This window comes from Papaver somniferum, chromosome 3 (genome assembly GCF_003573695.1).
Source record: "Papaver somniferum cultivar HN1 chromosome 3, ASM357369v1, whole genome shotgun sequence".
Classification (NCBI taxonomy): Eukaryota; Viridiplantae; Streptophyta; class Magnoliopsida; order Ranunculales; family Papaveraceae; genus Papaver; species Papaver somniferum.
Genome location: NC_039360.1, coordinates 52,563,237 through 52,585,347, shown reverse-complemented (window position 1 = coordinate 52,585,347; position 22,111 = coordinate 52,563,237). Strand labels below are relative to the sequence as shown.

At 37.9% G+C, this 22,111-nt stretch overlaps 1 protein-coding gene across 4 annotated transcripts; it reads right to left on the bottom strand.

Annotated features, from left to right (window-relative positions):
- Window positions 1-1,892: 1,892 nt before the first annotated feature.
- LOC113356154 lies at window positions 1,893-9,357 on the bottom strand. 4 transcript variants are annotated; one of them, XM_026599185.1, is made up of 5 exons: window positions 9,216-9,357; window positions 8,084-8,260; window positions 6,036-6,249; window positions 4,187-4,324; window positions 1,893-3,776 (listed from the first exon to the last, which is right to left on the bottom strand). In XM_026599185.1, the coding sequence occupies exon 5, from the start codon at window positions 3,614-3,616 to the stop codon at window positions 1,955-1,957; it is 1,662 nt and encodes a 553-aa protein (XP_026454970.1). In that variant the 5' UTR covers window positions 3,617-3,776; window positions 4,187-4,324; window positions 6,036-6,249; window positions 8,084-8,260; window positions 9,216-9,357; the 3' UTR covers window positions 1,893-1,954. The 4 variants fall into 4 exon arrangements, with proteins under 4 accessions (XP_026454970.1, XP_026454973.1, XP_026454972.1 ...); XM_026599188.1 differs by having other exon boundaries at window positions 1,893-3,729; XM_026599187.1 differs by having other exon boundaries at window positions 1,893-3,708.
- Window positions 9,358-22,111: the final 12,754 nt, after the last annotated feature.

The following is a 22,111-nucleotide window of genomic DNA, read 5'->3' as shown; positions in this document are numbered from 1 at the left end:
GTCTACAATGAAACCTCTAGTCTTGTTGTCAAGTTCACCACCATAAGAGTTGTTCTCACCGTGGTCTTATCTAAAGGATGAATCATCAAGCAATTAGATGTCTCCAATGCCTTCCTTCATGAAAATCTTTCTGAGAAAGTTTACATGAACCAACCTCAAGGGTTTGTTGACTCAGCTAAACCAAACCATGTCTGTTTACTCAAGAAATCATTATATGCGCTTAAGCAAGCTGCCGTGCTTGGCATGAAAAATTCAGTGTCTTTCTTACACAACAAGGTTTTGTTAGAGCTGAAACAGATCAATCCATGTTTATATTTAACTCTCCTACAGCTATGGTGGTGCTCCTGCTTTATGTTGATGATATAATTTCTACATGCAGTGATGCTCCTTTCATTGCTTCTTTAATTTCCAAGCTCAGTGCAACTTTTGCAATGAAGGATTTGGGTACACTTCATTATTTTCTTGGTATTGATTCTATTGAAGATGATTTGACTGCTTAACCTGATTCAGCGGTTTTGACTCAGACAAGGTACAGTTTGGATCTCCTTACTAAAGCTGATATGTTTGACAGTAAGCCTTGCAACACACCAGTCACTACAGACAAAAGAATTTCAGCTCTCTTGATGGTGTCTTGCTCTCAGATCCTCTGCAATATCGCAACTTAGTTGGTGCTCTTCAATACCTTACTCTAACCAGACCTGACATCACCTTTGCTGTCCATTATGTCTCACAGTTCATGCAATCCCCTCGTGATTCTCATATGCTTCTTGTTAAACGCATCTTACGTTATCTCAAGGGCACAATTGAAGAAGGCATTATTATGTTTGCTGGTGATATCTCTTCTATCAGTGGATATTCAAACTCAGATTGGGCGGGTTGTCCTGATACACGTAGATCAACATTAGGATATTGTATCTTCTTAGGCTCCTCACTTATCAGCTGGTCCTCCAAAAAGCAACCCATTGTTGCCAAATCCTCCACTGAAGCAGTTTACAAAGTTGTTAGTCTACTGCCGAGTGAAGTGATGTGGATATCTCAACTGCTTAATGAACTGGGAATTGCTCCTACAAATCTATTTTACCTCTACTGTGACAATCTTGGTGCCAGATACCTTGTCAGCAACCCTATTTTTCATGCACGAACCAAACACATTGAAGTTGATTATCACTCAGTTCGTGAACTTCTTGCAGCATGTGACATTTGTGTTGTTCATTCCAACTGATGCTCAGCTTGCTAACATTCTCACTACAAGACTCACTTTCACTCGCTTCTATCTTTTAAAGACAACCCTGATGCATTTTTTTCCCACTGTTTAGGTTTGAGGGGGAGTGTTAGAGTAAATGTGTGTTTTACTGCTTTGTGTGATTTCACTGTGTTGAGTCATTGTCTTATCCTTTGTGTCTTTGTGATAAGGTTGTCTTTACTTTTCTTGCTCTTCAAACAAACTCCTCTATATAAAGGAGTACTTGCTTGTATGGTATGTTATGACAACAACTTATCAATAACTTTCTGTTCATTAAATCTATCAGTTGGCTAATTGTTATTGGTCATGTTTGAATGCTTTGTCATAAACATTTGAGACAAAGAAAAGAGAAAGGTTGGGACTTCCGTTGAAGAACTGTGTCGTGGCTGTTTGCATTTGAGGGTGAAGTTGCTGAACCTCTTTGTTACGCTCGTGCCAGAGAAGTGTCAGGTGCACTACGGTATGAGAACTAGCATGACAACATGTTCAATTAATGTAGTTCGATGTTGGAAAAAAAAAAGAGAAGTGTAGTTCGATGTTGGAACTTGGCTTGTTAGGCTTCCAACTAGTTTCTTATAATAATACTCTTTACCCAATAATTATGATGAAAATAAAAACAAATAATCCTCTAATAACTAATCCAAAAACCTGAAAACATATGAGGAGAATAATGAAAATATAAATAATCATCAACGACCACATGAGCTGAAACTATATGTAACAAAATCTTGATTCGAATGGAAAAACTTCAGCCCCTGACGCCGATTCTGGAAAGTGTAAAATGGTGTAAGTATCATCCTTGGTGTTGTACGATATACCACAGCAGTTCGGCCTCCCTTTAATCAGTATTATGATGCCATTCGGCAACACAGCACTTGGATCACATGGCCCAACTTCGCGATGGAGTGGTCTCAAGTCCCTGCGGTACTCCCTCTTCCAATTATTAAGAGTAGGACTGAAGTAATTTCGCAACACCCATAGTTCCATATACTCCATGTTACTGATCATTACTCCCATCTTTCCGTCGATTAAAACTAACAAATACCCAATATATAATTCGCTTTCAATGATATCAGGAGGAAGTTGGATAGTTGTAGCCCATGTCTCATGTTCTATGGATAAAACATGGATTTGAAGCTTATTACTGATCCAATGTAAACACTCATTCATATAAACACCACCAAATACATCACCAAAACCACAAAGAGGATCCACATCCGCCAATCTCTTCCAAACCCAAGTGTTCGAATCAAATATCTCGCAATGGTAACCCAATTCACCTCTCGGTTTTGACAAACGAACTATCTTGTATTGCAACTTAGGGTAAGTTTGTGTCACTACTATTCTCATTCCCAAAGTTCCAAATCTGGTTCTAGGGTTTGGTATCTTTCTCCATTCACGAGTTGCTGGTTTACATATGTAGAAAATAGGAATACTCTGACTTGTATGTAATTTGTCGACAGTAACAAAACAAAGCAGGGAACCACACGGAGAGGAACCTAAAATCTTAACGTGTGATGGCAGAAATCTGATAGGAGATGGAATCAGTGAGGGACTAGAAAGATCATGGTTCAATGGGACGAATACAACGGAATCAGCTATGCTCCGACTTTTATGTTGAATGAAAACGAAGCAACCTGATTCAATTCTTGTCCTTTGAGAGTGGATGAGCTGGAAGTTGCTTTCATGAATGAGCTTATGCCAATCTCTGCAGACCCATTGACATTGACGTAGAAGAGTACCAATGGACACTCTTGTTAAAATCTCAGATACCAGAATTTCGTATGGCAAGCTTTGTGTCAGTTGCACAACGCGTTCTTCAAATTCTCCAAAACTTTTCTTCAATCTTACTTGATCCTTGAATCTGTAAGCTACAGTAGTCCCGGGTAACAAACTCGCAAAATCCCTGTCAATCGGAAACAATGAGCAAGCTTTTACTATGTGCTCTTCATGCCCATCATTGAGAAAATTCTTCAACCCCATTCGATCTTTATGCCCTGGAAAAGCAGTAGCTTTGGATAACAGGACCCTACAATAATCTTTGTGTTCTTCGAAACTCTTGTTCAACAATAACTTAGCTTCAAAACTCGACAATAAATTAGCTTCAAAACTCGTGCAACAGAGATTAGTTTTGGTCCAGAAAACTCCCAATTGGTAACGAATAAAAGAAGATAGGCAAGCTGTTACTAGGCATTGAACAAGTTCCTCTGCAAAACTCTTCTTTACCCCCATTTGATGTTCAGAACTTGTACCAGAAGTAATATCAATAGTTTTGGGTAACGAAATTCCTAACTTCTTATAAAACCGAAATAACGAGCAAGTTGTTACCATGAGTTCACCATGTTCTTCTTCAAAACTCTTCTGAGTCGCCATTTGAGTGTCAAAAGCTTACTAGTCCCAGAAGTATTCAGTCCAATGTCTTATGAAGCTGAAACAGATGAGCTTTTGTTCGTCTACTGTTGGAACTGAACCCCAGTGTACGTCAACTTCAGAAATTAGAATAAGGGGGCCACAGTATACACAATTCTGATAACTGATAAGTAGTTTACCATAAATAATATAAGGTAGCAAACTTAACAAAATAAATGCATATATACTATATAAAGAGAAAAAGTGGATGGCCTTGAGGAAGATCGGTAGAAAGATTTGGAACTAATATTTCGTTCCTAAAATTAAGCTAGTTTCCTAACATTGAAAACTAATATTTTGTTCCTAAAATTAAGCTACCTAAGTTAGGTATAGATTTATATTGACAGCTGTTATAACAATAATAACCTAATAAAACCCAGTAATCCAATAATATTTTGTTCCTAAAATTAAGCTACTGAGTCTAGAGCCGTATCTGCAGCATTAATATGCCTACCCCTGACACGTACTGACACCAAAAAAAAAAAGAAAAACTTGCTGTGACGAATCTGAAAACCATGAATACATTCTCTTTACCTTGTACACACGAAAACTATCCACAGCCTGCAGGCACAACACATCCTATAATTTAAGGCCTCATTTCCATATCCGTCAGTTGATCGAGTCGAGCTTGCCCTAATAATATAGTGCTTCAATAGAAGTTTGGGATCTTCACTGCAGTAACCATCAAATTAGAGTGGTTTCTTAGCTTCCCCATTGTAATCAACCCTCAACGAGAGAAAACAAAAATAAAAAGAAAAATAAATACCCTCAACCAATATGAAAAGGCCGCACCAAACGCCAAAGCAGTGAAAACAGGTTTAAGGTAAATAGCACCGTTAATAGCACGTTTGGAATATCGTTTAAATTTTAACAGTAAAAAACAAAAGATGTGTTGAAAATGATTGACGATAGTTGATACTTATCATCCAGGGGGTTAGTCCACGAGTGAGTTGGAGGGAGTTTAATGTATTTTGAATCTTGGGGATTTTGAGGGAGTGTAAGAAAGTATTGAGAGTTTGAGAGAGTCTGGTGTGTTGAGTGTAGGGAGTTTGAGAGACTCTCCCAAAATCTCTACTTTTTTGAGAGATTTGGAGTGAGGCAAAAATACACTATAAACTCCCTAGAACTCCCCAAAAAAAACAAACTCCCTATCATTCTAATTTTTACCACTAACAGGGAGTTTAAGAGTTTCTTTCAAACTCCCCCACGACTAACGGGGTTTTCTAGGGAGTTGGGAAGAGTCTTCTAAACTCTCCCACGACTAACGGGGATTTTAAGAGACTCCCTCGAACTCCCTCACGACTAACGGGAAAAAACACAACTACACCCAACTCCCCCAACTCCCTTGAGGACTAACACCCTGATCATCATGTTTTTAACTCATAAGGCACATCTGGGACTCATTTAGCAGATCAAGATGTGTTGCTTGTGTTGACCATCTATACCCCTCAGTAGACTGTACATAAATGCCACTACTTGTTTCACTATCTCCTCCTATTTTCCGCGACATTCAAGTGGAATTTTTCATACAAATACCCATCTCGTTCCCTCATCTCACTAGAAGATTGGACGCAACCAAACACATCTAAAAAGGCCAGAATCAAATGGCAAACATGCAACAAAAAACAAACCCCAGCTCAAACTAAACAATTTCTACAAAGATAGCTTTGGGGTATATTATTGCATATATACTATTACAATGTCAGGATCGTAATGTTCAAGTAAGAGATGGATGATCAACAAAATAAATACTTGACCATGTGATTACCCTAATCTAACAAAACTTACATCAATTAATATATTATTTCATGCCAAATATATCAGAGGTATAAAACTTACATTAACTATAATGCATTTTTTCATACCATTACCAAATATTTCAGTGGTATACTACGTTCTCATCCATCCATAAAAGCATTACGAAGCCAAGCTAAATATCCTAATACTCGAGTTTGCTAAGGGTTAAACAGAACATAACCAAGCAAAGCCAAGCTAACCACAGTATTTTCAGACCCTTGCTCACACTTAAATTTGCTAGTGTTATACAGAACAAAAGCAAGCAAAGCTAAAAACATATTCTCAAAAGCTAAGCCTTCAATAAAATTTATCTAGTCAATTGATGTTTCGCACGTCGCACCCATGTCCTGAGATCCTACTTCAACCAATCAAACTCTCTGACACTTCTCAACTACTCTACCAATTGTTATTAAATGAGTAAAACGTAGAACATGTGCAATTTTTAAGTTAAAATCTAATCAATAATCATGAATTCAAAAACCAATTTGTAGAGACAGAGAAGCAGAGGGTCAAAGTTTATGATATCCTAATATCATAATTTTAGACCTAAATTCAATTTATAAGCAAAATCAGAATCAAAATTTACCTCGATATCAGATCAGAAATCATCAATTCATGCAATTTTCAGAGGGATGACAAACAGAGATATGAACTGGATCACACACATTTTCGATAGTCAAATCAGATAATTCAAACCCTGATTCCTTGATCATCTGAGTAGATCAAGAGACATATGCACTGATGTTGGACTTGTAGTGATCCCTGATCCTGCTTTTGAAGTTCTGGGTGGCACATATATCCTGTACACAGAGTGAAGAAGATTAGATGTCGAGAGGAAAGTAACACGAATCCCGTCTGGGAAAATACAAAAAGGACCTGCAGTCTCTCTTAAAGTGGTTTGATGATCAACCTCGACCCAATAAGAGAACAAACATAATAAGTAGAAACAGAAGTAGAGATTGCTCAATGATCTTTGATTAGAGAAAGACTTCTACAAGTTTACCTTCAAGGTTACTGTACCCTAGCTGTTGTATCTCTCTATTTCTCCAAAGAGAAGATGTTTACAACTTTACCTTCAAGGTTACTTTACCCTAGCTGCTGGATATTTCATCAACTGACGTTTACACCTTACCCTTTTAAAGTTACTACATCCTAGGTGTTGCACCTCCTCTTTCTTAATCTGTCTCTGGGTTCTTCTGATAATACAAATCTCTCTTCCTCAATATGTACCAACTAGCACACCCTTGCAGACAAGAATATTTTTCCTTTTTAGGAAATTCTAGGGAAAAGTAGCTAAGTTGAAACTTTCTACATTGGCTAATCCAAAGCAAAGCAAGACACTAGTTTCCCACTAGGAATGGAATCGTCAACCGACCTTAGTTTTTCCTTTAGGAATAGATTCTGAAATCTGAGACTGACTGAGAGAGTAATCTGAGACTGACTTGGAGCAATGTTAGAACATTCTGTATTGGCTAATCCAAAGCAAAGCAGGACACTAGTTTTCCCGCTAGGAGTGGAATCATAAACCGACTCTAGTTTTTCCTTTAGGAATAGATTCCAAAATTAGAGACTGACTCAGATATGTTTAAGGTAATTATCGTCATTTCAATCGTACACCACAATTTTTGGTCAGTCGAAAATCCCTCTCTTCTTTCTATGATGCTAGTAAGATAAGTAATTGAAGTCAAATAAATCGTTACTGCGGCAGCAAAGAATTTATAAAGATTTAGCATAAATTATCACAAGCTAGAAGGGTGTAAAAGGATCTTAAAAAAGAGCAATATTAAAAAAGAAAATATATGCATGAAGACTATAAAAAGCAAAAGCCGTCAAAACTCAAAAGCTAAGGACACAAAGATAATTTATCACCTTTAATGGCTAAGAACATAAACTAGTTTGGAACAGAGACTAAACTCAAAATACAAAGATAATTTCAGAAAACACAATAATAGTATAATTATAAAAGGTCTGATTTATGGTGTAAGTTGTATATCTTTATATAGCCACATCACCCTCCTAGGACTTGGCCGACATTTATCAAGATTATAAAACTCAAACAAATTCCCATATAAACTGGAAGATATAATCCTAAAACAAAAAGAGGAAAAATTCTTAAACATATGTCAAAGAAACTTCTAGAGTAAGAGAAATTCTAACTATAAGCACCATCACAACAAAATCTTAAACATAATAATAACTACACTTTAAGCTGCACGCACAGACTGAAAAAGGGAAAGCAACTTACTAAGATTCTAGAGGGTGTAACTACAGAATTTACTATTAACAAGTGCTCGGGATAAAAAAAAAAATCCAAGCCTGCATAACAAAATTTTGAGCCAATAATACGTTGAAAGTCTTCTGTGATAACAATAACAGACTCTCGATACTCTTGTTGAAGAGATGGATTCATGCTCTCTATATTAGTTAGATTTAATCACAGGCACATGATAAAGAACCTTAAGCGCATCCAAAACTGGAATGTCATCCAGCTTAATGTAATCTAATCTTAGCCAGTGATGCTTGCTAAACCATAACATAGCTTAAGAGACATCCTTGCGGTACTGAAATGCGCAAAGATGTTGGGAAGCAAATACCTAGTGGCTATGCCTGAAACCAAGGAGGTAAGTTATTTACCGAGGATACAATTTCGTGGAGTAATATAGACCTCCTTCCTTCTGGTAGACAGTATGAAGCGTGCAGACACTTAGCTAAAGGTTAATGATTTGCCAAACTTTGAAGTAAGCCGCTACGCATGTTCTGCAGCTTCTACTGTTGAGCCTATGAGTTATTTTCCTTCAAAGTCTGGGATTTCTGTAGTTGATAGATAAATGAAAATGCAAGTTAGCTAAACGAAAAGGGATTTATTCATACAAGGCCCTCTAAGTCTGTTAGATAGATGTCAATCTCATATTTTTACTTATTGATGAATGACTGCTTAAATATTGCCAGAGATGAATAGTGCAATTCTACTGCCCTTTCATACTTAAAATATATAATCCTACTAGGCTACTCCAACTCAAGTGAAAATTCCGATCAGTAAAACAAAAATAAAAAAGATTACAACTTTCTAGTCTATAATAGTTTTCAACCTGTCGAGAAAGTAGAAAAAAGAAGAATAAGTAAGAATTGCATATAAACAGCTAAACACAAAGCTTGTTTTGTGGTAATATTTTGGAATATCATAGCAACTGAGATTGTGGCATGTCAGGTTTGAGTCAGGTAATTGTATTATTAAATTACAAGGTAACTGAATAATTCTCATGAACCAAACAGTAGAAAATGATAAAAAATTTAACTTAGTAATCTAATTGTACCCACTGATGCAATTGTTCGACAAGTAAAGTTCAAACTTGTACTACTCTAAAATCAAACAAAACCCAAATTCAAAATTAAGAAAATGTAAACCCTAATTACCTCTAACAAGAGCAGCATAGCCAATAGTAGAACTCATAGACACAGACGTAGACAGCATCTATCTTATTTATTATTCCAGAGAGAGTAAATAGGCAATTTTCAGTGTAAAGGTGATGCCTTTATCTGTTCTATACATTTACTATCAATTCAATTTTGTTTTTTAAGCTTCTGATACGTTAGATTTTAATGAGAAGAATACTAAATCTTAATCTAAACAATGGGTTACAAAACAAATTTTATTCGTATCTAAAAGATAATACTGGATTTTAATTTTAAAAAATCCTCTACCCAAAAAAGCTCCGTCTTTGAAAAAACAAACTAATGATTCTGCGAGAGAAAGAGAGAGATGTACCTTGACACTGTATCTTCTTAGAGTTATTAGCCCTTTTAAGCTCAAACTCATTGGTTGTGATCCAACACTGTATCTTCTTAGAGTTGGAGAGACCTGAGAAACGGAGTTTCAGAAAGAGAAGAACGAAGAATAAAAACGGCCATTTCTTATGACTGCGAAGTTTTTAAGAACAATCGCAATCATAAAAAATATGTCACGTGACATATATTCATGTTAAACTCCCTACGATGAGATGCACATACATCCAACCACACGTTAACAAAAGAACACTAATTTTATTTTATTTTATTTTTTTTGGACTAAAATTACACAGGGTACGTAATATTCATAGAGTCTGCTATTACAATAGAATTTATAGACTGCGGAATTACATGTTCTCATACTGTGGTTGTGAGCCTCCCTATGGAGCAGTCATCCGCTGCTCGATTTGCTAAACCGTCTACCGCTTGATTTCCTTCTCTGTAGACATATCTAATGGTGTATCACTGGATTGGGGTGACCTTTGTTTGATCTCTGCAACCAGATTAGATATATACCATGGGATGTCGGTGTCCTAGGTTAAAAATCTCATTAAACTTTCTGAATCTGTTTCAAATTGAACCTTTGGCTATCCTCGTTCCGTCGTCGTTTTAGAAGCGATGTGCATGGCCCAAGTTTCCTCTGCAAGTGTTGTGGTGATGCCTAGAGGTTGTGTTATTGCCAGGATTGTGCTGCTTTCCCCGTTGCGACGTATAATACCTGCTCCTGATATCCCGGGGTGACCCCTTGTTGCCCCGTCTATGTTGATTTTGATCCAATCTAAGTGGGGCTTGAGCCATCCTACAAAGATGGTTGAAATTGTGATTGTTCTTTGTACAGGGTTTGAATATGGTTGCATCCCAGGGAGCACCGATGGGAGGTGCCTCTGGGCCCATGAATATTTCTGCTGGAGTTTGATGGCCATTTGCATTACACTTGTCGGATTTGGTTATTGTTGACGATACAACACGTTGTTCCTGGTTATCCAAAAAGACCAAAATAGGAAGCAGATGGTTATGGTGATCGGTGCAAACACTTTTGTTATAAGGAGTTGGGATATAGTCGTTTGATGGGGTAATGAAGTGGGTATACCATGATTAATGTTTTGGTGGTTTGTGAGGTGGGTTAGCAAGAGGTTCCAAGAATCTATAGTTGTTTGACATTGAAGCAGAATGTGAGTGGATATTTCAGGATTTGAACTGCATTAAGGCATCTGTTGGAGTTGGTGAGTAGGATGCGGTTAAGAATGTTGAGGGTTGGCATTCCCTCATTGATTGTTTTCCACAAGAAAAGTTGTATTTTTGGGGGACATGGAAGTGTCCAAAGAAATTTGGATAGGGGAAGAGGGTTTTGTTGGGTTTGCGCAGAAGCGCTGATGAGGCAGTTGTATCCTGAAGCAGTAGTGAATTTTCCGCTTTTGGTGAAAGGTCATCTGATCCTATATGGTTGGTTGTTCTGTGGGATGTGGATGTTAACGAATCGCTGAATTATGGGTTGGGGTAATAGGTTCAAATTTTCATGATCCCAATTTTTGTTAGACGGGTTGATAATGTCGGCAACCAATTGTATTAGATGGCAAGATGCTGGGTTAATGATGTTGTTGAATTGTAGGATCCAGTTTTCTTGTATCTGGGTGTTCAATTCGTCTCCAATTTGGTGGAAGAGATGTTGTTTGAAAGTTGGTATGAGAGAGGCTAGTTGTCTCTATTGCGGGATAGGAGATGACAGAAGAGGTGTGATGTTTCCGAAAATGGGCTAATACAGAGTTAGGTTTTCCGTGGATGTTCCAAATTTGTTTCATGAGTAGTGTTTTTTTGTGTTCCTTGATACTTCGGATGCCGAGCCCACCTTGGGATTTAGGTTTGTGGGGCTTATCGTTCCTAGTAGGTGGAGCTTTTTGATGGAAGAATCATGACCCCAAAAGAAGTTTGTCGTGGTACGATCCATTTTTTGGTGGATATGAGTAGGAAGAATTTGGGTTTGCATGAGATGGTTGTGAGTAGGGGTTAGGGATGATTTTATGAGTTCGAATCTTCCTGATTGGTTGAGGCATTTAGTCATCCATCCTTTCGCTTTGCGCGCTAGCCTTTGAAGTAATGGGGAAAAATATGGTGTGATGATCTTCCTTGTTTAAATTGTACTCCTAAATAGGTAGGGGGATTTGATGTTGTTTGCATGTTGAAGGCTTGTTTTAGATCATCTAGTTGTTGCTACTTAAGCTTTGGATGATGGATTAATACGGATTTCGAAAAGTTGATGTGTTGACCTTTTTAGAGCATTGCTCGGTCGAACTCGCAAGCGTTTTTATCTCAAGATTGTGTGTCAAGTTTAGTTGTCAAAACTATAAGTCTTGATTTCTATTCTACTTATAGCTATGTCTCGGATTATGATAGAATGTGTAGTTGAGCTTTAGACTTCACGGTGTTCATCGATTTAAGACGAAGAACTACTAAGGGGAGCTTGTGGAACTTCATCAACAAAAGGTATGTGGAGACTTGAACTCATCTATCACTCAGAAGTTTATTCTATTCTATCTCCTATTGAGACAAAGTCGTATAGCTATATAGACTTTACATTATACACATTTGTATTTCGAGCTGAGTTTAACTCGCTTATATCTTTCTCGAAATATGTGTTGCAAAGCTTTTTGCTTTAACTACGTTCATCATTATTCTTGACGAAAGTCAAAATATGATCATGTGAAAATCACTTGGTAACATCTTACATGATTTGTGTGAGACGGCCATTTGATGTAGACTCGGAATATTTCGTATTGATCATTCGATCACTTGAAAATTTCTTATAAGCTAATAGTTTGTGTGAGACAGCTATTGTCGTCTTCTAAGAATGTTTCAATGATTGAAATGAGAGTTTAAAACAATTAATCATTGTCTGGATATAGCGCAGTATGCATACCCGTATGCAAACTGTTGTAAGAATGATTCAGGTCCGGGAACCAAGTATGCGTACCCGAATGCGAACGGTTTTAACTATCAAAGTCCGGGAACTAAGTTTGCGTACCCGTTTGCAAATTTATTCACCTGAGTTCGGTCCGGTACAATAGTATGCATACCCATTTGAGAACTGTCGGAAAGGATCAAGTCGAAACTTAAGTTTGCGTACCCGTTTGCAAACTTATGATGTTAAGTTCTAAAATCGTATAAGTATGTTTTCATACTCATGAAAAAATACATTTATAAATTAAGGAATGCAATCTTTGCAGTGTCTAAAATGCGTTGTTCACAAAGTTTCAAAATGGGCAATAGATCACATGATGAAACAATTGAAGCTTTATAGAGCTTACGATGACGAGAGTACGGTTTGTGTTTGCAAGGATATGATAGGTATTGGACTCCGGTGTAGTCATAAGTTGGGTAGGTATTTTAAAATGATTGATATCAATGATATTCATCCATTTTGGATGCAATTAACTTTTGATCCAAGCACCCTGGTAGTTAATGGTCTGTCGTTCTTGGACACCGAATTGTGTGCAAAAATCATCGAGCGTTACTTTGTAGCGGATGGCGCCAAACAACAAATATGGATGCACCATTTGGAAGAACCCCTTCACCCTTGTTTAAGGGCGGTTGATGAACCTATTAAGCAAAATGGGATTGGTAGGACGAGCACCGAAGTGTCGAGGACCATCCAAAGAAAAGAGTTGAAGGAACATTTGTCTAAAAAAAGAGATTGGTCTAGGCACGAGCATGTGCAAGATGAAGTTGAAGGTCAGATGGAACCTAAGAAAAGAGGTCGTCCAAGAAAGTATCAAGGTGGACCAACCGCACGACAAGTGAAACCAAAGGTATCTGTTATGACCTTACTACAATTAATCATCAAATAGGTAATGAAAACTAGCCAGAGCTGAAGAACAACATAAATCAGATATTATTTCCTTAAAAGCTTGTCGCCTCCCTCATTGGTTCTTACATAATAAAGACCAACAAATACTCTATCAAGATAAGGATCAATCTCTAGGCGACACATGTGAACATCCTAGTGATCCAAAGGAAAATACTAACTACCATAGACTTATTGATCAGGGCCACTAGGTGACTAGCAGACTAAGGGCACCCCTCTGTAGTAAGGTACATGACAGTACCATCCCCTCTACCAAATCCTTGTCTTCAAGGATTGAAATTTGGGAAGTGAGCTGCAACATTTGTAGTATCTTCCCAGGTTGCATCCTCAGCTGTTGAGTTGGTCTATTGAATGAGGAGTTGGTCCACATTTCTTCCATGTCTGGTAATGCTCCTAGTAGCAAGTATAGCAGCTGGATGAAGGACATTCTGACCAGCATCATCCACCACTGGTAACTGAGTAGAGGGAGTGTGTGCTCTGCCAATGCACTTCTTCAGCTGCGAAACATGAAAGACAGGGTGTATCCTAGATCTAATAGGGAGATGTAGTTTGTATGCTACGGATCCAATCTTCCGGAGGACTTGAAATGGACCATAGTATTTGGCAGAAAGTTTCAAATTTTGTCTAAGTGCTATAGAGGACTGTCTATATGGTTGAAGTTTCAGGTAAACTGCATCACCTACCTGGAAGGACCTGTCAACTCTTTTATCATTAGCATAGTGCACCATCCTTTCGTGTGCCTTGTGTAGTGACTCTTTGAGAATGTCTAAGGTGGCATCTCTCTGCTTCAAGTAATCCTCAACTGCTTGGACAGAAGTGGTGACTGTGGAGGGGAAAGCAATATGAGGTGGTTCATATCCATACAAGGCTTTGAATGGGCTCATCCTGATGCTGGTATGGATGTTGGTGTTGTACCACCATTCTGCAAGTAAAAGCCATCTGAACCAATATTTAGGAATGTGGCCAGTCATACATCTTAAGTAATTCTCCAAGCAAGCATTGACTCTTTCTGTTTGGCCATCAGATTGAGGGTGATAGGATGTGCTCAGGTTTAGGTTGGTGCTGAGAGCCCTAAAAAGGTCCTTCCAAAACAAGCTTGTGAAAAGCTTATCTCTATCAGAAACAATGGATTCAGGAAGACCATGCAGTTTGAAAATGTTGTTGATGAATTCCTTTGCTACTGTGATGGCAGTGTATGGATGAATGAGGGCAATGAAGTGGGCATATTTGGTGAGTCTGTCCACAACCACCAGAATCACAATCCTCCTCTCACTTGCAGGTAAGCCCTCAATGAAGTACATTGAGATGTGTTGCCAGGCTGATGCAGGGATTGGGAGAGGTTGTAGCAGGCCAGCAGGATGTGTATACTCTCCTATGTTTCTTTGGCAGATATCACAGGAAGAAACAAAAAGTAGAATATATTTTTTCATGTTTGGCCAGTAAAAATAGGTTTTAGCTCTCACATATGTACCTTGTATGCCAGAATGGCCTCCCACTGAAGATGAATGCACAGAAGATAAAATGGATGATCTAGTAGCTGCTCCACTGCCAATGTACAATCTTGTCTCGTATCTTAAGATACCATCAGTATAAGTAAAATTTGGAATTGCAGAAGGGTTCACTAAAAGCTGAGTGATGAGTGATTGAACCTTGGAATCATCTAAATAGCTGGAGATAATGTCCAAAGCCCAAAGTGGTGTGGAGGTGGCTAATAATTTACACTCACCTTGCGAATATGGTCTTCTGGACAAGGCATCAACAACCTTGTTCTCAGCACCCTTTTTGTACCTGACTTCTTAATCAAACCCAAGTAATTTAATTACCCATTTTTGTTGAAGCACTGTAGTGATTTTCTGTTCAAGGATGTACTTGATACTTTGATGATCAGTAGAGATGATAAAGTGATGGTATTGTAGTGTCTCCATTTAGTTACAACTTGAGCAATGTAAATCATCTCCTTCTCATATGTGGATAGAGCACTAGCCTTGGGGCCTAAAGGTTGGCTGAAAAAAGCTATTGGTCTGCCTTCTTGCAGCAACACAACACCAATACCATTATCACAAGCATCAGCTTCAAGAATAAACTCTTTGGTGAAATTAGGGAGGGCTAGGACTGGGGTAGTAGACATTGTTGATTTGAGATGTTGAAAAGCAAGAGTAGCAGCTGGAGTCCACTGAAATGCATTTTTCTTGAGAAAGTCAGTCAATGGCCTACTAAGAATCCCATAGTTTGGGACAAATTTCCTGTAATAGCCAGTCAATCCAAGGAAGCCTCTGAGCTCCTTGATATTTGAAGGTGTAGGCCATGTAGTCATTGCTGAAACTTTGGCAGGGTCAGCCTTTACTCCCTCAGCAGAGATGATATGACCAAGATACTCCAGCTCTCTTTGGGAAAAGCAGCATTTGGAGAAGTTAGCAAATAACTGATGTTGTTTGAGAATGTTCAATGTGATCTCCAAATGTTGAACATGAGCCTCCAAGGTAGGACTGAATACCCGGATATCATCAAAGAACACAAGTATGAAATGTCTCAAGTGATCTTTAAAGATATCATTCATGAGAGCCTGGAAAGTGGCTGGTGCATTGGTGAGTCCAAAAGGCATCACTTTGAATTCATAATGTCCCTCTTGTGTTCTGAAGGCTGTCTTGTAAATGTCTTCAAAGGAGACTCTTATATGATGATATCCAGATCTTAAATCAATTTTTGTAAACCAGACAACACCCTTGAGTTCATCCAGGAGTTCATCTATAACATGGATAGGAAATTTGTCTTTAATGGTGATGCTATTGAGTCTTCTATAATCCACACAAAATCTCCAAGAATTGTCTTTTTTTTTTTTAACAAGGAGAATAGAAGCAGCAAAAGGACTATGGCTATGTTGTATAATGTCAGCTTGCAACATCTCCTTAATCAAATTCTCCACCACAGTTTTCTGAACATATGGACATTTATAGGGTATGAGGTTTGGTGGCTCAGAATTTGGTTTAAGAGGAATGGTATGATCCAAACTCCTCTGGGGTGGGAGGTTAGAGCGTTCTGAGAAGACATCTTGAAATTGGTCCAAAAGTGAGGATATTGGGGGTGGTAAAGGTGTTGGTGACAAGGAGGTTGAAATAGAACATAATTGACCAAAAAGGCCATAAGAATGTTTTCAGAAAAAAAGATTTTAGGGCCTTACTACTCATCATAGATAAAGAAGATTTACTTTGAGAGCCAGTGAGTGTAATTTTCTTCCCATTATGCTTAAAAGAGATTGTAAGTTTAGAAAAGTTGAATACCACATCACCTAGTTGTTTTAGCCAGTCTGCCCCAAGCACCATGTCACACCAACTAGTGGTAAAAGTCTCAGTGAAGCACCAAATTTGTATCCCTGCACAGACCAGTTCAAGTTGGAACAAACACCAGAACTAATAGTCCTGTCACCATTGGCCACAGTCACTAACATATGAGCTGTTGGTTTAACCTTACATTGCAATTTCTTGGCCAAGTCTCTATCAAGAAAACTGTGAGTGTTGCCAGTATCAATGAGAACTGAGATGTGTTGCTTGTGTAGAAGTCCTGGTATTCTGATAGTTTCCCCATTCACTTGGCAAATGAGAGCATGTAGACTAATCTCCATATCAGACTCCACTGGAGATGTTATATCTTCAGAAGGATGGTCTTCAAGAATATCCTCATGGTCAGGTTGTGGCTCAGTATCTACCATAAATATTTGTTGTTTAGCACAAATGTGTCCTGGCGTATAGACCGCATCACAGTTATAACAAAGACCATGTTCTCTTCTCTTTCTGACCTGATCAGGAGTAAGTCTAGTAATTGGAGGGAGGGAGGAAAGAGTTGGTTTAGGTGGTGGGGGGATGTAGATGGTTTAAAAGTAGATAGTGTAGTGGGGGTTGTCTTTTGAGGTGATGCAGGACTTGAAAACTTAGAAGAGGAATAAGTGTTGGTATAAGGTTTTGATGGTGGTTTATAAAGTTTTTGTTGAGCCAACACTGTTTGTTCTTGCATTTTGGCTAAGGAGAAAGCTATCATCAGTGTGGTTGGGTGAAACATCAGTACTGAGTGTTGAATATCCTCCTTAAGAGCACCAATAAAACTTTTGACAAAGTAACTCTCAGGTAAATCAGGTTAAATACTCAACAATAAAGCCTTGGAAGATTCAAATTCCTCAAAAAATTCATCAACGGTTGTTTTATGAAGCAGTTTATTAAAATTACCAACTATATTTTCATTAGCAGGATTTTCAAATCTTATGCAAGCCTGCTCAGTGAGCTCAAACCAAGTAATAATAGTACGACAAGATTGAAGGTTGTAGAGCCATTTTTCAGCCTTACCCTCGAGATGCATAGACGCCATCTTGATTTTCTGTGTCTCATCTATGATGTCATGAAGCTGAAAGTAATGATTGCACTTCTGTATCCACCCCCTTGGGTTTTCACCATCAAAGCGTGGAAAATTAATCTTAGGCATACGAAGAGGGGATTGAACATCTCGATGTCCAGAATGAGCTCCAAAAATAGATCTATCATCTTCATGTTGAAATCTGCGATGAGAAGATTTTGTTCTATTTGTTTCATCTTGCTGGTGTTTAAAAAAAAAATCTACAATTGACTTCATCTGAGCTTTCAAATCTTCTTTAGTTATCATGGTTTCTTTGATTGAACGTACATCAACTTGAATTTCTACGATCTGTTGTTGTTGTGCTTCATATTTATCTTGTAATTCCTTGCAGGTTGGATTTCCACTTCCTCCCATGGTGAATCAGGAAAGAAACGACTCTAGATACCAATTGTTATGACCTTACTACAATTAATCATCAAATGGGTAATGAAAACTAGACAGAGCTGAAGAACAACAGAAATCAGATATTATTTCCTTAAAATATTGCCGCCTCCCTCACTGGTTCTTACATAATAAAGACCAACAAATACCCTATCAAGATAAGGATCAATCTCTAGGCGACACATGTGAACATCCTAGTGATCCAAAGGAAAATACTAACTACCATAGACTTATTGATCAGGGCCACCAGGTGACTAGCAGAATAAGGGCACCCCCTATGTAGTAAGGTACATGACAGTCTCTACGGAGTCTTCTCAAGTAAGTCAAGCCGAGACGGTGGAAGAAGTTGTTTCGGTGGAGTCCCAAACTAGCTCAGGAGTTGTTGAGAAAATGAGTGCCTCGCAACAAACCCAATCAATGAAAATGGTGACTATAAAGGAGAAGTATGGTACCCTTAGTTGTCCTAGGGATCTTCATAGAAGACCAAATCGATGCACATATACAATATACGAAGAGTATTTAGAACAACTCTCTCCACTCAGTATTTGGAACAACTCCCAACCAAAACACTTATTAGTTAGATCATAAAGTTTTTCCCAACTTAACTGGTTTGTGTACTCATACTTAACAGTTGTGCCATGACAACGAGTCAAAGAATCTGCACAACATCATTTGGGGTAATCGTCATCTCTCCAAACGTCATATGGAAGGTGTCGGTCTCAGGATACAATCTCTCCATAAATGTCGATATAGCCACCCGATCATGTTCCAACATTGAATTCTCGGCAACAGTGGCTAACCTCGAGTTGGATATAATTTCCATGAACCTTTCACATTCACTGTTTAAAGGCCAATCCAATATTTTTGTTGGTGCAGCGGTGGGTTTAAGTAGACGATCCGCATCAGAATGATACTATTAAGCACACGACAAATTAAAAAATATTTAGAATAACCTAAACCTATAACCCTTAATACTATTACGAAGAAAAATACAATACGTTAATAAAAGGGATACGATTATTACCTCGATTTCACAGATTTGTTTGGCCCATGAATCTTTGTATCCAAATAACAATGCTCCTCCATCCAGCAGTAGCCCCAGGATTTCACCTTGTGGAATATTTATCACCTTCAAATGTTATGGGACAAGGTGTTTTTCTTTCTTAGAGATTATCTTCTTTCCAGCTTCTCATTTTCCTTGCGTACCGCTAGATTGTCCTTCTTCTTGTACTCTACCTTCTGGTTGAACAATTGGTTAAATTTCATTTTGTACTTGTGAAGCACTTGGTTCTACACCTTATTGAACTTGTGGAGCACTTGGTTCTACACCTTCTTGAGTGCCTTGTTGAGATCCATCTTGAGCACTTGAATTTTCTTTAGCACTCTTTTCTTTCCTTGCAGACTTTCTTACACCCTTATCTCCTTGCAGTAGCTGAGACAATTGTATCTTGGGCTTTCTTACCTCACCTATCTCAAAACAAAAAATAAAGGACAATAGGTTTGTAAGAATATGTTAACAAACTATACAGTATATACAATTGGAAGTTAATCCAAATTTTTTTTCCTATTATACATAATCGGAAGTTTGAGTTCAACATTAGCGCCCGAATATAGATAATCGGAAACCAAAGGAAAAAAAATTCTACCGAAAACATCACATTCCGAACAAAAGTGTTTTCTACCGAATATATATATGCATCATTTTGAGTTCAAAAATTTCGTAAGTTGTAACTAATCGGAAGAAAATAATCAAACATATCTACCGAATACTGGCTCTATACAACCGAAAGAAAATAATTTGCACAATATCTACCGAATACTGAGTCTCCACACCTTCTAATCCTCTAGTATATTCGGAAGTCAAAAAAACTATAAACTTCCTATTATAGCCAAATTAAGGTTCAGTGAGAAACAAGGTTCTTTAATCGGTAGAAAACGTTTAAATTTTGCACCAAAAAATATGGCCAATATTCTTGAGGAAAGAAGAACACGACCATATTTGGGAGATAAAAAAAAAAGACTAAACTACCGATTCTGGGTAATAACCGAAAACCCTAAACAAAAAATCATGAATTTGTCGAATTGAAGCAATAGAAACCAAAAAAAAAGGTATAATCTTACCTAATCGGGGCCATTTTAAGTTGATTGAGAGTTTGACTATCATAATAACCTACATCGGGGACTTCATCTTCTTTGTGTTATTTGTGTTCTCCGTCATTTTCAGTTACAATCTCTTTATGCTGTCCAATTTTTGGATCGTCACCATGGTATACGTTTTTCACTCGAGATCTTGTGGGTTCCTTAGTTTTCATCTTTATAGAGAATAATCGACGATGATTTGATTCAACAATTTAACGATAACAACGTATTGAAGTAGAGTTGAACGAGGGAAAAAATTTCCCTCTATGCAATCGGAGGAGAAGAGGAGAAGAAGTTGAAAAGAAATGAAATGAAATGAAATGAAATGAAATGAAATTAGGTTTTCATTGGTTTTATCAGTCAAAGGGTATAATGGGTAGGTTCTCTATTATCTACCGATTTTTACAGTAACCCCAAATTTCAATTTAGGAAAATTCTTAAAATTTTGAATTTCTCGACTTTCTCAATCGGTAGTTTCGTCATGTTCTTTTTCCTCCGATTTTTACAGTAGCCCCAAATTTCAATTTAGCAAAATTCTTAAAATTTCGAATTTCTCGACTTTAACAATCGGTAGTTTCGTGATGTTCATTTTGCTGCCGATTATGATGGTGACTCTAAATACGCATTTAGCACAAATTCATATTAATCGGTAGTCTCCGTGCGTTTTTTATCTACCGATTATATTACCAAGAATCGGTTTCTAAAAATAATTATTTAACTTCCGATTATTAAAGGGCATTAAAGTAGTCTACTAACCTTTGGGACATCCCATAATCACACCCGTAGGATGGGAATAAAAAAGTCGCCCCTAATTCTTTTAGGGTCGCCCCTAAAAATGGAAGGTTTTTTAACCAAACATTGTTGGGTAAGAACTACCCAAGTAGTCTTGTGTTACAATATCAGTTAAAAAGGAAGGACAGGTGTTGTCCCATACATAAGTGGAAGTTGTTACTCCTAGTTGTGATTTTTTAAGACCGCGAATTTTGCTACTTTGTTTGCAGCCTGGTTTGCTTCTCTGAATGTGTGAGTTATTTTCCATTGATCCAATTTTCCTAGTTGATGTCGTATTTTTTCGATCATATTATTTTATATACCATGGTGCTTGTTTTTTATTTTCTTAATATTAAAAAACATATTATGAATCACAGGGATTCGTACAGAGCTTTGGTTGGTAACCTAGCAACAAGCTGGGTCCCAACACCTTTTTGAATAGCAATACCCAATCAATGAAAAATTAAACTTCCTAGACCACTACTAGCATTTTTTTTTTGAAACTGAAAGATTGAATTGTTTAGCTTGAGGTGTTTACATGATGAGCATCCTACTGTAATTGATCAAGAATATTATTCGGAGGAGCTAATAACCAAGCACTGCTTAAACAATCTACCCTAGTATGACCGGTCTGGCAAGTATCGCACAATGATTGCGCGTTACGGTGTTGAAGGCCAAGTCAGTGATCCGTCGTAATGGCGCACCGCAAAGCCATAATAGCACAATGCAAGCTATAATAACGGGTATATTGTATAGACCGTTAAGCACTAAGATAGTGGCACCCTGCAGGGACAGTGAAGCGCAAAGGTAGCGCTACACTATAAAGACATTTGGCTAGATGAAGCTTATTGTCCAACACAATGAGGCTTCATTGAGGGAAAGGCAAGACAAGGCAAAAGTTATAAATGCACCATGCGATGTTGACATTGAGGCATATCCGTGGAATTGAGTTGGCCCAAACTCAAGGATGATGAAAGAAGGTAGAATAGGCCAAGAGTTGGTCTATGACATTAGTTCAAGGCTGGTCAAAGCTTGGACACTGCAAACAATCTAGTAATGTAAGGGTGGCATTACTATTGTCAAGCAAATTGGTTAAGTGAAGCATATGACGCATGAGAAACCAGAATGAGCTTAAGAGTTGGCCTTGATAATTGAAGCACAAATATTGTCTGTGCATTAGCTTAGAGTGATAAGCATGCAGGGCCAAGAGAGCTGAACACTGGATCAAGGCAGAATTCGGTAAAGCACAACAGTTGTGCAATACGGCTCAAGTGACGGTTACAAGTTGGTTACGAGCTTCACAAGCATGCCAATGACGCGTGATG